The 20012-nt window shown below is 41.7% G+C and overlaps 1 protein-coding gene across 2 annotated transcripts in view; it reads right to left on the bottom strand.

The window, feature by feature from the left end:
• LOC128741588 (aryl hydrocarbon receptor nuclear translocator homolog) overlaps window positions 1-20012 on the bottom strand; it is a 302538-nt gene that overhangs the window by 7272 nt on the left and 275254 nt on the right. For both annotated transcript variants that reach the window (XM_053837521.1, XM_053837522.1), the window contains exons 5-12: window positions 3687-3790; window positions 3381-3597; window positions 3115-3309; window positions 2713-2997; window positions 2491-2641; window positions 2144-2431; window positions 1967-2072; window positions 1751-1892 (exon numbers count right to left, since the gene is read on the bottom strand). In XM_053837521.1, the coding sequence (XP_053693496.1) occupies window positions 1751-1892; window positions 1967-2072; window positions 2144-2431; window positions 2491-2641; window positions 2713-2997; window positions 3115-3309; window positions 3381-3597; window positions 3687-3790 (1488 nt within the window). The remainder of the gene's footprint in view (window positions 1-1750; window positions 1893-1966; window positions 2073-2143; window positions 2432-2490; window positions 2642-2712; window positions 2998-3114; window positions 3310-3380; window positions 3598-3686; window positions 3791-20012) is intronic.

The raw sequence follows: 20012 nt of genomic DNA, 5'->3' as shown, positions 1-20012 counted from the left end.
ATTGAATCGAATGATGCGTTTCGTACGCGTCTTAGGGGCACTCTCAGCAAAACTTCGATATAGCCAAAAGCATTCCGACGGCGAAGGCAGTCCATGCCAGAGTGAAAGCGGAAACTCGGTAAAAATAAATAACTCGGAGACTAAACATATGAATGGCCGAAGCTCAAAGGAGACAAACCCGCACCACTCACGGACGGTAACCGTTGACGACGACGAAGTAGAAGGTGTAAATGGGTTCTTGTATTTGGGATCGCTGCTGGTGACCACGGACAACAACTCCAGTAAGGAGATCCTGCGCCGAATTCAACAAGGAAGTCGAGCCTACGTTACCCTTTGTGAAATCACAGAACAGATGTGGATGTTCGAACAACGCGACAATCAAAAAGTGGCAACAGAGAATTTCGATTTTGTTTTTCTTTAGAAAGGATTTCCCATAGAAAAATGCAAAATTGTTAGCATAGCGTAGAAATAGAAAGGTAGTAATATTCACGCTTGCTTCTTTTGCTATATACTTTCATGGATTTTCTTGAAAAAAAAGTCCCTCTAAAATCAGGCTTGCTAGTGTTTGTGAAAAGTAAGATGTACGCGTTTGGATTTCGATTCTGTTTTGTGGCAAAGCGTTACGACCAAGAATCACACGCCGTCGTACGAAGCTGACAATGTACAAAACCTAGAGCGGTAGTTCTTTATGGAGCTGTGACACTGCTCATGCATGAAGGACAAACGCGTCATTGCCGTATTTGAGCAGAAGATACTGTGGATGATATTTGGTGAAATACAAACTGAAAGCGGAGAGTGGCGGAGGTGTATGAATCATCAGCTATAGGCACTGCTTGGAGATCCCCATCGTACATCACGTGAAAGTCGGTAGGCTACGGTGGGCCGAACACGTCGTAAGGATGCCGACCGACAGTGTAACGAAAAAGATTTTCGAGGACAAAGAATAGAGATTTGTAAAATGCCTAGGAAATTGATGACGAATGGCCCAAGATCGAGTTGAGTGGAGACGATTGGTTGAGTTACACGAACCTCTTTGACGATTTGTTTACCAGGAAGGCGGAAACCACCGTGAAGATAGTAGAATATGCCAACATTATGCAATCGCCTAGTCATTCGTGCAACTGATGGGGCCGAGTATTCCAGTGCTCGACTGAAAAAGTTTCTGGTCGAGAGGCAAATGTTGTTGCTGCAGACTATAATAGTACCCAATAAAATGGACCGTGAAAGGAAGAGCAGATGCTATATCTTTTGTCTGAGTTGGGTTTAGCCAAGCAGTATTGGGGTGAAGCGGTGCCCATTTCCACTGTCGGCGATTAGCGTCACACCGTTCCATTTGAATACGGATTTTACCACGTTGCGGCAATTTGGCAGTTTTTCCATGGGTTTTCTGTCAAATTTCCGCAGCGTAGTAAAATCCGTGTGCATTCTGTCTGGGTCTGGGTCAAGTAGGTATGTATAGCAAAACCGTGAAGCTCACGAAAACGCCATTTTATTTTCACAGTCGGTACAAAAACAACATACTGATGATCACCACAACCACGATCACCATCAGCATCGGTGTCAAAACATCACAGTCCCACATTTCATTATCTTGCGTACTACAGAGGATACAATTATGGGGCGTTTCTGCAGGGACTTCCCTAACCGGAGGACATTCCACCGGACGACATTCGCATCTTGACATCGTGCGAAAGCTGGACGGTGGAAGAACGAATTATCTAATTGTGTGCATTGTCGGTGTCCCACTTACCTGAACCTGGCTGTGCGGAGGACGGTGTGTACGTCGACGTCTGTCGAGATCCGGTCGCACTGAGTTGGGTGTACGTGGGTCCAGTCGGGGACCGGTTCGGGCTGAGCTCACTGTACTGGTAACCTTCGGTAACGGGTTGAGGCTGAAATAATGTGAAAAATGTCAACAACAAAAAATCACAAACAATGATGATTTGAACAGCCAAACAAAACATACCTGTCGTAAAGACCAGGCTGTCGCAGCAGGCGTTGGCGAGGTGTTGTTCGTTCTGGAGATGTGCCCCAGCGAACCGGAAGCTCCTGGTGTACCAGGCGAACCATACCTGAGGGCGAATAGAAATAGTGCTTATTCAATAAATCTGTTTCATGTGGTGATCGATAGTAAATCACTTACTGAATAGGAGACGGCGTTGGATTATAGCTATATTGCACCGGATTGTGCGCACTGTCGGGCCGTTGAATGGAAGCATTGGCTACCACGGCGGCCGCGGCTGACGCTGATGGCGGTTGTTGCTGTTGCGATGGCAAGTGTGAAATCAAGTTGTGAGGATTGTATATACTACTAGAAGGGGTTGTCTCGCGTCTGCTTGGCATCGAATAGTCTAGACCGGGTGCCTGGTAGGCAACAGGCGTATCAGCCGGATCGGTAGGTCCCACCGTATCATGGCTGGCGTGAAGCGATCTACGAAGGGTAGCGATTGAATTGTTGATCTATAAGATTTTCGCTAGAGATTTACTTACTTCGCCGAACTGTTCGTGCACACAACGTACTCTATATCGTCCGTGTACGGATTCAAGAAGGCATAAGCTTGAGTTCTCATCCACACCCATTCCTTGTTTTTCGCCCGAAACCTGTACATTACCGAGAACATCTGACCTTTCTGCTTCAAAACTGTAAATATTGAGAGAAATAAATAATAGCAAATTAAAATTTTTCATTAATTAATCAAGATATCTACAAACCTTGCTCGAAGTTTTCCTTCATATGTGCAATATCATCCGGATGGAAGAAATCGTAACAACTTTTGTTCAGCAGATCCACTGGCTGATAGCCCAGCACACCGATCACCCGTTGATCCACAAACGTGAACTTCCCGCACATGGCATGCCGCGTGATAAATTCATTGGGATTATTCGCGTTCAGATCGTTGGCCGTGGTCGATGAGGTAATCTGTAACCGCGCAATCGCCACCAGACAGCAGTGTGTGTTGTGCAGATCGTCGTCCTGGGATCGGTCGATCGTTACACCTGGAAACATATCTAAATTGGAGGATCACCAACACAGGTTCCGGCTTTCATTTATAAATGCATACTTCAAGCACACAGACTACCAAAAATACAGTTTTGAGCTGAACGCTTACTTACCAGTCGGTGGCCAATTCTTGATGTAACCCGTGCAGTGCATTACCGCGTAGTTATGACCGTCGGGCGACGGTCCGAGCGAGTTTTTCCTTCGTAACCTATTGAGATGACCTAACGCCATAGCTTCCGGTGAGACGGGGCCGATTCGCATCCGACAAATGAAACCTCTCCTCGATCCCATGCATAATCTCATCGAGGCTGCAATAGTAGAAAGTGATGAATTAGAATTTAATAATCATCGACACCGAGTTAGCAAAGCAATCACTTACACTGATGTCCTTCCTTTTTCACGGTGCCCGTTTTGAGATCCAATATCCGACCGCTGTTGGCCGGTTCCTGCGTCGAAAGTTGCTCCCGCACCTTCTCGATGTCGTCCGGGTGGATGTGGTCGAAGAAGCTCCCACTGTACCACTCGTTTTGGGTGTAGTTCAGCACCGGTGTTACCGAGTCGGACACGTAAATAATACGGCCCGTATCACAGCCAGCCTGCAGTTTTTGTAAAAGATTTAGGCGTGTTAAATTGTTGTTTGGAAATCAATTGCAACCGGTGATCTTATTACTAGACGTCAACTTACCACAAATAGAAATCCATCCGCGGCTTCCAAAATCAGGTGCTTAAGCTCCTGATCGGTAAGAAACGAAGGCTTATAGGATCCATCGGTATTCGTATTACCGGTTCCTAGAAAGAACAAAAAAAAATAATTATAGATAGTTGTTGAAATACATTCAGCATGAGCGTTTGGAAAAATATTTCCCAACGACCGTAAATAAATAATTATCTTGGGGGGAAGCCTTTGGTACGGGAAGTCCACGCTTTCTTCCTTCCCCTTGATTTCAAAAAGTTGAATAAAATTGGGAGTCATTTCTAATTCCACTTGATTCCTTGGAATGCTCTCTGCGGAACATATTACGCAACTGGCCTGGTCGTTGACCAGCAAAAAGATATTGTCATTCTCCAGGATGCCTTCATGAATTGGCGGCGCTAGTATGAGATTTGATTAGATTACATTAGATGTTTAGAAATCAATTTCCTTTGACTCTTCAGATTACAACAAACATTGTACCTACAGAATATTTTTTTTAATATTTCTAAAGATTTGTAGAATTATTCGTCGTCATTTGGCAGTAAATAAAATTAGCAAATAAAAAGCGAATGAATTCTTTACTCGGCTCTTGTGATTGTCATAGTTTGATAGAGCCGATGTGTGTTCATTTGTCTTAAACGTCGTGCACAAATAATAAAATAAATCTCGCACCCACCACCACGCTTCTAATGATAAGAATCCTATCCTCGGCATGAGCCGGGAAGTTAAAGCCACGTGTGTGCTGTTCGATAATTCTTTTCTGCTTGCAAGCTGCTTTGTGTCAAGTTCAATAATGCATATAACTCACCTACAAGTTTGAAACTAATTTCTACAAATTCCAATAAGGTGAAATTCGGAATGCATGGCGTACTTTTAAGTTAGTAAGGTAAGAATACTCAACAACATTTATCAAAAATATATCCCATAGGACACTGGGTCAGCTGTGTTGGCTGTATTTGATTCAAACAGAGAGTTGTTGCTTATACCCAGAACAAAGTCAAAGGCAGCAAACATAGCAATATAGGAAAAAAAACTGCAGTCCTCTCAACCCGGTGACGACAGGCTAGCAAAAGATACACAAAAGCATGATTTTAACTGCAGAATACGAAAAAATGCCGCTGTTGTTACATCGGGCTGCCTGCTGTGTAATTATGCAGATAAAGCCCCATTCCATGTCGTTCCGTTCTCCCTGTGTACTTCGTGGGATACAGTAGGTCGGACACCAACAACTCGGTGGCTGAGAACTGGGGACCCTGCAGCCTGGTGTGTCCCTTTCGGAGGAATGTGTAATTGAAGGAAAAACATTCATATGAGGTGGCAGAGAAGGACCAAGCGGAAGGGCGAGGAAATAACGAGAATATATCACCATTCTACTGCCGCGGTGGTTAGGCAATGCAATGGTGTTATTTTTTCACATCTTTGAGCTTTTAAATTTGCATATATTGTGTTATCTTGGGTCATTTAATCGATCACTTGGGGCAAGGTTAAACGACAGAAGCTGTCGTGTTCGGTGCATCGAAGGCGGTGCTGCTTCTGACTGGGTGCATATTTGCAATGTCTGCATGTCACCAGTTTGGAGATGTGAATTTCAACAAAAAAAAATGTGTTCATTACCAATAAATATTGAAGTGAAACAAAGTCGTCAACAGTGTGATTAATAATCCAAGTTTGGTAATAAATAAACTGTCAAAGATTTGAGGAAATTTACATACCACTTATTGCAATTCATTTGTCCTTACTATTTTTAGGCCCATAAATACAATTGTGAGTATGGCAAACACTCTTTTGACCGTGACATTTTGAGACCGTCTTTACTCCCCTGGTATTGAGTTTTACTGGCTTCCTTCAAGATTGTGGCATTAATCAGCAGCGATTACATTTGAAATTTTTTCAAACTTTATTCAAAGTGCCTTGAAAGTTTTACTTGGCTGGATAAAAAAAGTAAAACTACATTTCGTTTGGAATTTAATTTAGAGAATCTCAATATTGACTCTACCATGTCTCTCCTAGTCGAGTTTAGAGTACACGACAACTGGCTTGTTAGATCGGTGTCGTACCTCGAGGCCAACTGGGAGGTTCTTTCTTGACTAGATATGCATTACCATAACTGCAATGAAACATTCAGCAATATTACATCACCGAATGTTGACCTGCTCAGCGATCGGCACAAACAGTACATCAGCATATTAAAATATTTTCTCATACTATTACGTTTATGTTATTATGTAAATTACACTTCTCCAAAAGAGCCAAATGTCGTTTCCTTTTATGCGAGCAGTAGTCGTTCTTCCTGGCATGCCGCGCCTGTCTTCGCAGCGATTCAGCTGTCTGGTTGGAGGAACAGTAACGAACGGATCGACGGGTGTCACGAAATTTAATTTTCCATATCGCCCGAACGAACTGCGTAATCGAACTAGGGTATCGAAATTCGCTTTTAAAGTGTCACTTTTCGCTCTCGATTATGCATGTCGGATGGCATGTGTACTGAAGCTTCGACAAGAGTGCCGGTAATGTGCAACAGAACAGTAACAACAAGTGTTTGTGTTTGTGAGTTAGTCATTCCTTAATACAAAAAGATGAGCAGAAGAACAACGCACAGCCATACTGGAAAGCTATCCGCCGTAAAGCTATCGGAATATGGCTCTAAATGTTCCGGAAAATCGTTTGCCATAACAGTAAAGCCATTATTGAATGGAGAAAATGGAACGAAGGAAGTACCGACGTTACAGCAAATTTTAAAGATAGAAAGATGCAGGATTGAATGGTGAATTACCCATCACTACCAAGAAAGGATTTATTTAGAAGCTGATATCATTGTTTAAAAATAGGTTTCTTCAATCTGAATAACATTTCCATCTTCCGCGAAATATTCCCACCGACAAGTCGATGTGCAACTCAATCGATTGATTCAGAACCTAAGTAGCGAATCGAATTGAAACAAGGAAAAAGCAAATACGAATGGCACACGAGCATAAATAAAGATGTCAGCGTGCTGTAATTAACAATATAATAGAGATTTCGCTACATGACATGAATTTCTAACTAAACCCGAGTGCTTCGAACAATATTAGCAATAATAACTGCTGCTGCCTGCCGTCGCTGGATTCTCATCGGGTTTGAACTTCAGTCAGGCAGTTGTTCGACCGATCCGGTGGGGAGATTGTGTGTGCATGCACACAAAGCGCACCAAATACCAACAGCAGTAACTAATAAATAATTTCAATAAAGCAAAAGCGTCACCCCATCTTCTTCGCTGCAGCAAACGGAGTTGTAGGTACCAGTCCAGTCCTCCGCGCCTCGCGCACATTCCAATACTCCCCAGTCCGGCGGTGGTGCAGAATGACAATCACCCGAAACAGTGCCACCACCACCGTAATAATAGCAGTAATAATAATAGCCGTAAATAATCAATGTATCAATATGTATATTAGTCGATATATTGTTTCCATTTCGTATCGAGTCGCTATCGTCATTTCGATAGTAGCAGCTCTTCAGCATAATGCGGCTCCCTGATTCAGTCCGTGTTTAGCCAGGATGAGTTTGGTCGTATTCACACGTGGAGTTTGTAGTGTTTTGTGTCCCGTTATCGGTGTAATTTACACTATATGTATAAAAAATTAACTAAAAAATGATGATAAGTAAAAATAAACTACAAAAGATAATTCAATGCAACAAATTTTCTTTAAATCCTACGTTAGGTAGGCCTTCTACAAAAATGCTTCGACGCACTGCCGACCGGCAGTTGGCCGGAACCTTAGCCATGGCCGTTGAAAACATGGATGCCAGCATGGTCTTCAGCTCTTTCGTGCCATTGGCAATAAGCTGCTTCTTCGTTTTGGCCGCGAAATTATTGGAGTAGATCTTCCGTTCGAAGTTCCTCCAAAAAATTTCTATCGGTCGCAGATGGAGTAAGAAAAGGTTGGAAAGGTTGGCAGTTTTCGGTACAACGTTTATGTTTAGCCGTTCTATCTCCTTCGGTATTCTTTTGGCACAATTGACCGAGACTAGGTTTGTTCAAAGGAGCACATCCTCTTTCGATTGATACTTTTTGTTCAGGAGTTCTTGGTGTAGGAGATATATTTGACGTCATCGCTTACCTCCTTGGTGGGGGACGTAAAATACCCGGTACCCTGCCAGTACTTGCCGTCTAGTGAAGGTCTCGTCATTCATTCTGCCTTTGCACTTTGCCGGAAATTACTCTGACATCCCGTCCCAACGCTCGGAACGATAAGGCCTCTGTACTCTCAGTTGCCCTCTTCAGTTTCTGCCATACTTCAGGGTCACGCAGCACCGTCGGGTTTTTCCCAGAAGGAAAAGGATGTTGTAAAGGTCGGAAACTCTCGAATGATTTTCGATCAGTGGTCTTAGAGAATTTGCGAAAAAATGCTTATTTGAATCGATGAACATCTCTCATGAACATACACTATTCGTCTGCCTCGCCGATAATGCATCCTTCGGCTTTGAATCTCATCATGAACATAACCTCATCGTGAACATCGAAATTCGTTAAAAAATTGAATATTGAAAATTGAGTGTGGTCGATTTAGCGAGTTTAGAATACCCGGGGATGCCGGAAAGTAATCAACAAAATAGTATCACCATGAACAGAGATTAGTTTTAAATAGTGTTAGTTACTTTAGAAGCAGCAGAAGTTGTTATTTCGCACTTTTCCGTTGCACACGATATTCGTATATTCAGCGATGCTATGAAGCGTTAATGTATGTGGCTCATTAGTTATGGGCGAATTGAACCAATCGCATTTCTATTTTTCTCAAGATAAACCCGTTTGCCGATGCTCGGCGTATATATTCATTTTGCGAATTTTCCAACCTCTGCTTTCGATGTTCAACTTCACCGCTCTGGAGAGCAGTTGGCAGTACGAACAAAGCATCGAACGTAGTTGCTTAGCTTGAATTTTTTATCGATAATCAGCGGTGAACGCTGTCATTTTGTCTGTACATAAAACGGTTACTTCGATTAGCGATGCATACAGGGATTCTCCAGCAGATGGCAGGGTAATTTTTATTTTTATTTTATTGACTCCTGCTTCAATATCAGTAAATGTACCTATAAACATAGAATTAAGGCCTTAAGTTAGTGAATAATCTGTGCAACTATATGTTGAAGAAATAAATAAATAAATAATTGCATGAAAAATCGCTAAAATCGGTCCATTTTTTAATGCATTATGCACTGTTATCTTTCAGAAAAACAACTAAAAGAATTATTTTTGAGTGTTTTAGTAGTATTTCAACAATCAGAAAGGTCATGGCCTGAGAAACGAATTTAGATTTTAGCCAAACGATCAACAGGGACTAACTACTGTATTGTGCAATTGAATTGATGGAAATGGAATGAGGGAAACGATCAGATAATGCATCACAAGGCGAAGTTAAATCGGCTGTTTCACTATGCCGAGATGAGCCGGTGTTGAAGCCTACTTTGAGATCAATGAAGCCTATCTTAGGTATGAAATGGGGAGAGTTACTTGGAAGGAGCGTCAAACATAGCTCAGGCTCTCTAAAGCTGCAACCTAGCACCTCCACGCAGATCTAAGTCAAATGATTACGATGGATGACCTTACCTGGAAATGCTTCATGAACATGCTGGAGCAGCTAAGCTAGGAGGTGCGTACTTGAGCGTCTGTACCCCAGGTGAGAGGCGGCTGAAACAGCGTCTGTCTAGGAGCAAGCGGCTGATTATGAAATGCAGTATCCCGCAAGCTATACCTAAGATAGCAGACCCGGTAGGGTAGTATACAGTATATTGTATATACAGCTATACAGTATATTTGTATACTTGGTACAGCTCGTGATTCATTCGTCTGCGCCACACTCTATTTTCCTTTTTGCCAACAAGTATGGATCGCAGAATTTTACGCTCAAAAACCCACAGCACTGGTCGATCAGCTTCCTTTAGCATCCATGATTCATATCCGTAAAGGGCCACCGGGAGTATTAGTGTTCTGTAGAGCGCCAGTTTTGTGCTAATTTGCAAACTACGGGACTTCCGCTGGCTAAGTAATCCGTAAAAAGCCCGATTCGCGGCTGGAATTCGTCGCATCATTTCGCTGCTTACATCGTTGTCATATGTCACGGATGTACCAAGGTATTTAAATTCCTCCACTATTTCATATCGTTCCCCACCTAACTCCTTCTCGGCACCAACACCACTTGGTCTCCCACGTTCCCTACCAGCAACCATGTACTGCGTTTTGGCGGTGTTAATGGTAAGCCACAATTGCGCCGCTTCCCTTTCAAAAGGCCTGAAGACCTCTTCAACTGCTCTACGGTTGATTCGTCATCCGCAAAACCAACAAGCATGTGAGATTTCTTACTGATAGTTCCATTTCTTTCCACATTTGCTCTTCGTATTGCACCTTCCAAGGAAATGTTGAGTAGCAGGTTAGAGAGTGCTATTCCGGTATCCCCTTACTTCAGTCACGAAAGCGGCTGAGTTCTCACCCGCCATTCTAAAGCATGATTTGGACCCATCCAGCGTCGCACGAATGAGCGTAACCAGTTTCGTCGGAAAACCATGTTCTAGCATTATCTCAGCTCATTTTGTTTGACTGAATCGGACGCCGTCTTAAAGTCCACAAACAGATGATGTGTTTGCAAGTTGTACTCCCGAAACTTGTCTAGTAACTGACGCAGGGTTAACATCTGATCCGTAATGGAGCGACCCTCACGAAAACCAGCTTGGTACTTGCCGACGAAGGACTCCGCTAACGGTCTCAGTCTGCAGAACAGGATACGGGAGAGCACCTTATAGGCAGACTTGAGCAATGTAATTCCTCGATAGTTTTTACACTCGTGTCGATGCCCTTTTTTTTTAAAATTGGGCAAATGAGGCCATCCAACCACTCCTCCGGCATTTGTTCTTCCTCCCAGATCCTGACAATAATCCGGTGGATTGCTTCGTACAGCCACTCGCTCCCCGCTTTTAGAAGTTCAGCCGGCATACCGTCCTTTCCAGCAGTCTTACCGTTTGTCTGCTCGTTGATTGCCTTCTTAACCTCCTCCTGTGTTGGTAGTTCCACAGCTTGATCATCGCTTACAATTCTTATCTTGTTCCTGCTGATCTCCGCGCTTACCTCTCCATTAAACCGTGCCTGGAAGTGCTCTTTCCACCTGGCTACTACTGCCGTTTTGTCAGTAAGCAGGTTGCCAACACTATCATTGTACGTCACAGGCATGGTAAAATTCCTGCATCTCACCGTTTTGTAGAAACTGCGCGTGTCGGCGTATCGTTCCTCTGCGCCGGCGAGCACGTGCTCCTCGTACTCGCGTTTTTTTAGACGATGGGTTTTTTCCGCAGCTCTAGTCTCTCTGTGCCTCTCTTTGTTTTGACGCGTTGCCGCAGTGAGCATACGACTCCTGGCATGGTTCTTTTGATCTATCACTCTCTGGCATTCGGTTACGCAAGCTGTTGCGCTGTCTTCCACGCGTCGTGCCTAGTCCTCGTCAAATACTTTCATGAAATTCGAACTTTTCGTTTTTCGTTTTCGACCAAAATTAACGTCTTCCCTTTTTACGTTGAAAAGCTAAATTAGCGTCCTCTTTTTTACGTCCAAAGTTTGAATTAATGTCCCTCGTGTTGCGTCCAAAATTTGAATTGACATCCTCTCATATTACGTCCAAAACTTGAATCAACGTCCTCTTTATTTATTTACGTCCCGCATAACAGGGATGGTTCGATCACTTTGACTGAATTTTGATTCATTTGACCGTACCGTCTCAGCCGAGCAAAATTTGACAAAGTTATATATGGAATATTTGTAGAACTAGTTATTATCTACAACTTTGCTGAATAAAGTTTTGCTGTGTCAAAAGCCCCAAGTTACTACCTTGTGGCACGCGAAACTGTGGAATCTAGCTTAACACGCTAAATGCGGCCTGAAATATATAAACTGAATTATGAAATCAATCTATCAGATACACCGAGTTTAGAGAGCTTATGCAGAGTGAGTGTTTGATTAACTACTACTATGTCGAAAGTGACCTAATACGACGATGCTTCGATGCGATACGCCATCCTCCTCAATAGTACAGGAAATTTTCGATTGGTTGTGATAATCGCAAATGAGAATTCTGTTGTTTGAAAACTGTTTGTCACCGAACTGGCGGATTGGGAGAAAATGCTCATTAACCGTTATGTGTTCGACAAAAAAAACACCTTTAAGTGCTCGACAAGGGTACCCGGGTACCCACAAATTGAAACGCTTGTAACTTTGGCGATTTTTGACCGATTCGGACACTTTTACCACCAAAAGATTCAGGAACTTATCGACTTCCAGTGTGGTTATAACAGAGCCGGAAGTGGTTCATCTGGCTCCCGGAAATCCGGCAGTCCGAGGATGTGTTCCGGAATTAAAGCACTTTTTATATTTTTGGATGTAATTATAGTAATATGGGTGTCCAAAGTTCTTCCAATTACTCCGAAAGGTCATTCTTCATTGTTTTAAAACAATACAATGATATATCCTCGGAATGGCCATTCTGCGACAAGTTCCCGTGGGACCTCCTGTGGCCATAAAACTGTTTGGTTTGCAACACTGGCAATATGGGTGTCTAAATTCATGAAATTACTCCAGAAGGTCATTTTTCATTATTTTGATTCTATCTGATGATTTTGCCACGGCATGGCCATTCCGGAACATATTCCCGTGGGGCTTCACAGTTGTCCAAAACCAAAAATATGTGCGCATTAGAGTTTTGAGTGGGAAAACTTGATTTTAGGTTTATGGAACCTTTGGGAGAGTTTCTTGAAATTAAAAGTTCTATCGTATGGTGAAAGTCAAATTTTGAATAATCCCCCTAAAAGTGAAATAAAAAATTTATTTTTCTGCAGCTTCAATATAACACATTGATGAGTTCTGCAAAGTTTTAGAGCATATTATTACAAGAAATTTTGCTGTCGACCGTAACCTTCTATCTCTTCAGCGAAGATAGAAAAATCCTATTTCTTAGATGTGAATCGTCAAAATCAGTTTTTCTATTTTAGCTTTTTTTGTAGTAGTTGTATGACTTTTTCAGGTTTTATAAAGTTGCACAAATAGCAAAGATACACAGCTTTGCCAAATGTAGTATACCTCTATCTTTGCTTGTTTAGGAACTGTAAAACTTTTGATATAAAAAATACCCTAATTTTGATCCTCAATTACGCGACTATGCGCAGACGGATACACATGAAACTTCCTGACTTTTTGTAGTTTTTTATTTAGTTTCAGATTTATGTAATGTAATTTGTATCTGTTTGCGCATAGTTGAGTAATTCGGGGTCAGAATTAGGGTATTTATTATAACAAAAGTTTTACAGCTCCTAAACAAGCAAAGATAGAGGTATACTACATTCGGCAAAGTTGTGTATTTTTACTATTTGTACAACTTTATAAAACCTGAAAAAGTCAAACAACTACTACAAAAAAAGCTAAAATAGAAAAACTGATTTTGACGATTCACATCTAAGAAATAGGATTTTTCTATCTTCGCTGAAGAGATAGAAGGTTACGGTCTTCAGCAAAATTTCTTGTAATAATATGCTCTAAAACTTTGCAGAACTCATCAATGTGTTATATTGAAGCTGCAGAAAAATAAATTTTTTATTTCACTTTTAGGGGGATTATTCAAAATTTGACTTTCACCATACGATAGAACTTTTAATTTCAAGAAACTCTCCCAAAGGTTCCATAAACCTAAAATCAAGTTTTCCTACTCAAAACTCTAATGCGCACATATTTTTGGTTTTGGACAACTGTGAAGCCCCACGGGAATATGTTCCGGAATGGCCATGCCGTGGCAAAATCATCAGATAGAATCAAAATAATGAAAAATGACCTTCTGGAGTAATTTCATGAATTTAGACACCCATATTGCCAGTGTTGCAAACCAAACAGTTTTATGGCCACAGGAGGTCCCACGGGAACTTGTCGCAGAATGGCCATTCCGAGGATATATCATTGTATTGTTTTAAAACAATGAAGAATGACCTTTCAGGGTAATAGGAAGAAGTTTGAACACCCATATTACTATAATTACATCCAAAAATATAAAAAGTGCTTTAATTCCGGAACACATCCTCGGACTGCCGGATTTCCGGGAACCAGATGAACCACTTCCGGCTCTGTTATAACCACACTGGAAGTCGATAAGTTCCTGAATCTTTTGGGGGTAAAAGTGTGCGAATCGTTAAAAATTGCCAAAGTTACAAGCGTTTCAATTTGTGGGTACCCGGATACCCTTGTCGAGCACTTAAGGGGTAAAAAAATTCGAAGCCCCCCCATTCCACCTCCTTAAGTGCTACATGAAAACTTATTTTATGAAAAGTTGCAATTTAACTAGTTCTTAGATGTCACAGAGTTTCAGTATCCTTGATCAAAGAAAACTTTAGAATTTCGTACTTTGAAAGCTGAAAAGGTACCCGGGTACCCTGTCGAACACATAACGGTTAATAAGCTTGACAACCCTGCTTCTATCAGGAGAGATGCAAACAGCATCCCGATGCCATAACCTCGTGCCTTTGATCATAGCAAAAACAACAATTTCGACATGTGTCTTAGATTGACCAGCAAACTAGGGAACTGTTGAGCAACGGCCATCAATACACCACCAAAACTACCTTTGTGAATATTGCTCGAGCTACCATTACATCTATAGACGTTGATGACGGATTCAAACGGTTGAAGAAAATCGTTAGTATGATTACATCATAATTGCAGTCATCAAGTGCTAGGAATAGTGGTCTGTTTTAGTCATTAAGCCTCGCACATTCTGATCGTACGCGCAAATTCCATCTGTGTCATTGGCGTGTATCGACAGTTCCAAAATAGAACTCCTTTCACGTGGAGATCCCAAACTGGAAGCGAGGAATCTGATTTACCATGTTTCTTTAGAATTTCATGGAATTCTGGGACGCTTCGGCCCATTTTGTACGATAATTTTGGAAAATTCCCAGTTGTCAGCAATAACTTAATATGGTCTGTTTTACACATTTTCAGCATATCTTCAATGTGTGATTTTGCAACCTAGTTTGTGTTTCAATTTAATAACTTTTTGCTTTACCACAATCATGTACGTACGATTGAAGCCAAAATTCAACTCAACCCAATGAGCTAGTCATGCAATGCTCTGAGACTGTAAATCCTCCCTGTCCTGACACACAATCATCATGTATGCCAGTCGCGAACCTGCGCGTAAAATTATCACAGTTTACGAATTTCCAACTTTGCTGCTACCTATGCTAAGAGACAGAGAGAGAGAGTGCCGCTTTATGCGAAAAATGATTTATTCCAATATGGTACCGAGTAAAGGTAGGTGTATGTACCGACTGTCACCGGTGCGCATTTTGCATAAACAAAAACAACAGTAAATAAGGCGCGGTTGGCTACCTGTGTTCGGTGCTAGATTAATTTGTCAGTCGCTCTGCCGGGACCAACGATGACAACTGACAACCTTATCAATTTGAATCTCGTTTGTTTTTTTTTTGTGGTTGTGCTTACGGCGTTGTTAAAGAAGACCTCCATTTTTTGTGGTGTGTGGGATACCACCCTAAACGGGCAGTGATCTACAACGGAAAACCAAGATAGGGGGTCACAGCTGACCAGTAAAGAGTGGATACTTCTTTCAAGAAATCTCAGTCAAAACGACAGCAAAAAAAAATTCCAGCAAACAGACAATCACCGCCCCGTTGCCATTCCGGGTGGCATCAAGCGGCGAAAAAAGGTGATGACGATGATTATCGGCCGTTAAAATCTTGCCATCGAATATGATGAGGTGAGCCTGTGAGACAATCTTCTGCGGATGGGTAGAGGTCGGTCCATAGTCAGCCAAAGATGACCATGTTGCTGCTGCTGCGCACAGGAAAGATGAAATTGGAGAAACTGAAAACGATCTGACACATAATTTTCATTAAAAAGCGATAAAACGATAGTGTCGACTTGGATTTCTTTCCCCTCCCCCGGTCACCATTGCGTTCCGAATAGATGGGGCCAGCATTCACAAGGCGTCGAGATGAGGTGCGAGAAATCATAAAAAAAGAGGAAGGAAATAAATTATTATTTCAATCTGCACCAGTATTGTTATTATTTCTTTGACTTCTTGGACGGTTCGAAAGGTTGATGCTCTTGACTACTGTTGGTGTCGTGTCATTGGATGTTACTGTGCGATAGAGTTGTGAGATAACGTGAGTTCTTCGTGGGAAGACGTTTTTCAGTAAATTGGTGAAAAGTGATATTGGAGTCTTGCCCTAGGGTAGGTGCCGTTTCGTTCCTAAGGATGTAATATTGACAATTAAGAAGATAAGTGTGTTGAAAACATGGACAATTGTTCGATTAGTTCTACTAAATTTAACCAGATTGTCATTTACCTTTTGACAGCGATTTACGAGCTACTGCAAACCAAAAACTATCACTGCATCATCGTTATAATTTATTTTGTATCTACAATTTCCACAACCGCTATCTAATTTACCGATCGCGAACAACAAACTGCCAAGAAGTACAACTCATAAAGCGCGCATAGCGTACCCGTTGACAAGTAAATAAAACGCTCGGTAATTTTATTTCACTTTTTATCTTCCTCCAGAAGCCATTTTACGCTTCCGACTACTGCAAGGCGTATATCTGGTGCTGCCGCCCGAATCTGCTGGGGAACGTTTTTATTATTTATGATAATTTGAAAATTATTCCAAACCTCTCGAAACCCGCGACTTTGAATCTTACAACAAGAAAAAAAAAGTTACTCGGCACTTTCTTATCGTCTCCTTATGTCTCTCATTCATAACCACGCGGGACGCCTGGCCTGGCCTGCCCGTCTGCTTATCTTGGTTCTTGTGTTTCTGGTTCGCGCGAGCCAAATCCTTTATTCGAATGGAAAACGATGATCTGGACGGAAGAACATCTCCATATCTTTATTTCTTATTCAACGCGCTCCGCCGTATTCCTTCGTGGGTTGAACAAGTCAAACTCCGCAATCCGTAGCCGAAGAAAACAGTAGCGAAACGAGCTGTTTTTCTGCTTGGTTTCGCCGACCCTCTGCAACGACCACCGCTCGGACGCCACTTGTCCCTCCCAGCAGCTTTCCCCGCCGTTTGAGGCGATATCAGATTTTGATTAATATTTAAATAATTTCTACATCTTGTGTTTTTGCTTCTGCAGTAGTTTTGCGCACACCAGCAGCGCGTGAGTGCGCGAAGACTATAAGCCCCACAAAAAAAAGTGGTGGACGATTTTTACGACCTAACAAGGGGTCCGCAATCAGCAGTGATCAACAAGCTCAACAATGTGAAGCAAATCCGCAAAGCGAAGAAGGGCCACAGGCAGGATGGCACAATTTAGAACCCAAATGATGGGGGGTGGAGGCGAGAATGCTAATGAATGTGTGTAGTTATTTTTGGAATGCTTGTTTACAAGCTGAAAAATGTGGGTATCTCTACCGATAAATCGTTGATTTTTTTGTAAGTTTTCTTGTTTCGTTTTGTAATCGGATATTTATTGTTTGAAGTTGGCAAGTTTGCGATTATTGAAAAGGAATTTTGGCTGCATCGTCACTGGACATAATTGCTATGCAACCAGAATGGTTTATTCAGTGACGATTACCAAAAAAGTCGTGTTTAAAGTATATGAATGTGTTATTCTTTCGAAACTACAAATCTAAATGCTTTTATTTTAATTATCATAAAAAAGATTCCGCCGGATTTCACAGAAAACCACTCCCACAGCCAACGCACATCGTACTACCGAGGATACTTATAAATCACGAGCAGTGTTAGAAGAGAAAGTTAAATTTCATCCACCGAAAAAGAGACGGTACAATAATACGGCCAACAACGGCAGCAACAGTGTCGTCCGGCACAGATTTATGTCAATTAAATCGCATACGAAATTATTTACATATTTCATGTTATTTATGTGTCCTCCTCCCGAACAGTCAGTGTCTGTGTCTTTATGACCATTGTTTTTGTGGTTGAAGGAAAAAAAATAACGGGAGGAGAAACCACAGACCACGTAGATTCATTCGTACATGTGCTTCGCCCTACTCGAGGGCCAAGCCTCGAAGAGAAGGCTACGAAACCATCATCATGCGGTATGAAACGAGTTGGAGACAAGATTACTGTACTTTTTGTGGTTGGTGCTTGTCCCACTTGATTATCACCGTCCAGCTGCGAGACGGTTTTTACTGATTTCCTCCTACCGTCCCAAAAAATTGGTACCATCTTTCCACCATCGACCAACCAACCGACCGACCGACCGACCGTTAGTGCTGCTCCTGGATCTAAACAAGCCACAGAGAGTATAAACATGCATGTTCGGGAGACTCCTCCCGGCAATAGACAGTGGCTTTAATGGTCATTTCATTAAATTAAAACCTAATTTAATATTCCCAACATGTATTATTTTAATTATTTCTGGGCAATTTTCTCCTATACGCCTCTGGTTTCTGCTGCTTCGCCGGTGCCTACTTTCCATTCGTACGGTTCTGTCTCCAAATTTGTGTATCGAAGCTATCGGAGGTTAAAGACTTGGAAAATGCGTATTCGCTTCTTGGCACAAGCAAATCCCAGACCGTAAATGTAGAAATTAGGGTGGCCCAGCGTTACGTGGCATGTAATTTGATTTACATGCGCCCTCGCCGTGCTTCGGTTAATTCTGGTCGCAGCTGAAGTGTGAGTGACGGATGGACGGTGCGGTTAGTTGAAGTCGGGAATTTATGCAAAATAGCAATAGCGACCGAGGGTATGAATAAAACCGAAAAAAGGTGCGTACAGGTTGGCCATTCGGAAGGCCAACAACAGCATGACATATAAAAAGTACGCACGACGAAGGTGCGAAGTTAAATTTATGTGACACATCCACATCAGGATGGGTGGACATTACCGCACGGCCGGGTGCAGCATGGAAAAGTCTAAGGGAACGAAATCGGTACAAAGGGCGGATGACCGAGCAATTGCTAATCATAGCTAGAGGACCAGCCCAGGACCAGTAAGCGGAATGATGGATCTTGTACTGGCTTCTGGAAGGCTCACTTGTGTACCAAGGATGGAGAATTTTTTTTATGAAAATGCCAAAATAATTTCTCAGTAATCCAGAAAAAATATTAAAATAATTTTCCAAACAGTATTTTTATAGAAAACTGAGAAAATTTGTTCATATTCTCCTAAATGGCAAAAATACACACAATTGACATATTAATGACGCAAGAATAAAAATAAAATGGCATAAATAGTACAAAAATGATACGAAAACGGTACCAAAATGTCAATACGAACATCGTCGACAATAACAATATTTACAATAGACTGTTCTCTCGGTAGAAAAAAGTAGTGAAACAAAGGTGTTGATAGTGTCTCAGGAGAGATAAGTCGTGAAGAGGCAAGTGCGGAAAATCAGGTAAGGATGGGTAATTGAAGCACAGGCTTGGCACGCTCTTTTCGCTGCGATTTTGCTCTATTGATTACTGCACTTCAGCCAAGCACAATTTGAAAAAGTGATGTATTGGGCATTTGCAGAACTAGTTATTATCTACATTATTTTTTAAGTAAGCATTGCTACGTCTTTTGTATTTATGGGGCTATAAGGCCGCCGCTACCACATTGGTAGCCAAAAGAGCGCTCTTGCATAAAAAAATATTGTAGATAATTAACTCTACAATTGCTCTATGCAGCAGTTTTTAGGATTCAGTTTCGCTGCGACGCTGTACTCTAATCTAATCTAATCTCACACTAACGCAGCCAATTCTTGAAGGCATCCTGGAAAATGACGATTACTTGAATCATTCATTTTTCTTGTCAACGGCCAGGCCAACTGCGCAGCATGTACCGCAGAGAGAATTCCAAGGAATCAAGTGGAACCAGAAAAAATATCTAATTCCATTTAACTCCTTGAAATCAAGGGGAAGGAAGAAAGCGTGGACCTCCCGTACCAAACGCTTCCCGTACACATAGATAATGATTTAATTACAATCGTTGGGAGTATCTTTGCTAATAAAGGTTAAGTGATACTCCGGACCCTCAGGGATGAACTAATGGTATTTAGACCAGAAGCCAGGCTGCAATTGGCCAAGGATATAGCGCCTTAGTTTCGCTGCGACGCTGTACAGCAAAAAAAGCCTGTAAAAACTAAATATTTTAAACTAAAAGTGCGTTATTTAGAATCACATCTTACTCAAATATTTTATATAAAACATGGCAATTTCATGACAAAAATGAAATAAAAATTACACAAAAAATAACATGAAAGAAATACAAATCAATATGACATAAATTATTTTGAAAATCGAAAATAACAAAAAATGATACAAGAAAGAATACCAAAATCAC

Source organism: Sabethes cyaneus, chromosome 3 (genome assembly GCF_943734655.1).
Source record: "Sabethes cyaneus chromosome 3, idSabCyanKW18_F2, whole genome shotgun sequence".
NCBI classification, from domain to species: Eukaryota; Metazoa; Arthropoda; class Insecta; order Diptera; family Culicidae; genus Sabethes; species Sabethes cyaneus.
This window is presented reverse-complemented; position numbering and strand designations above follow the sequence as displayed.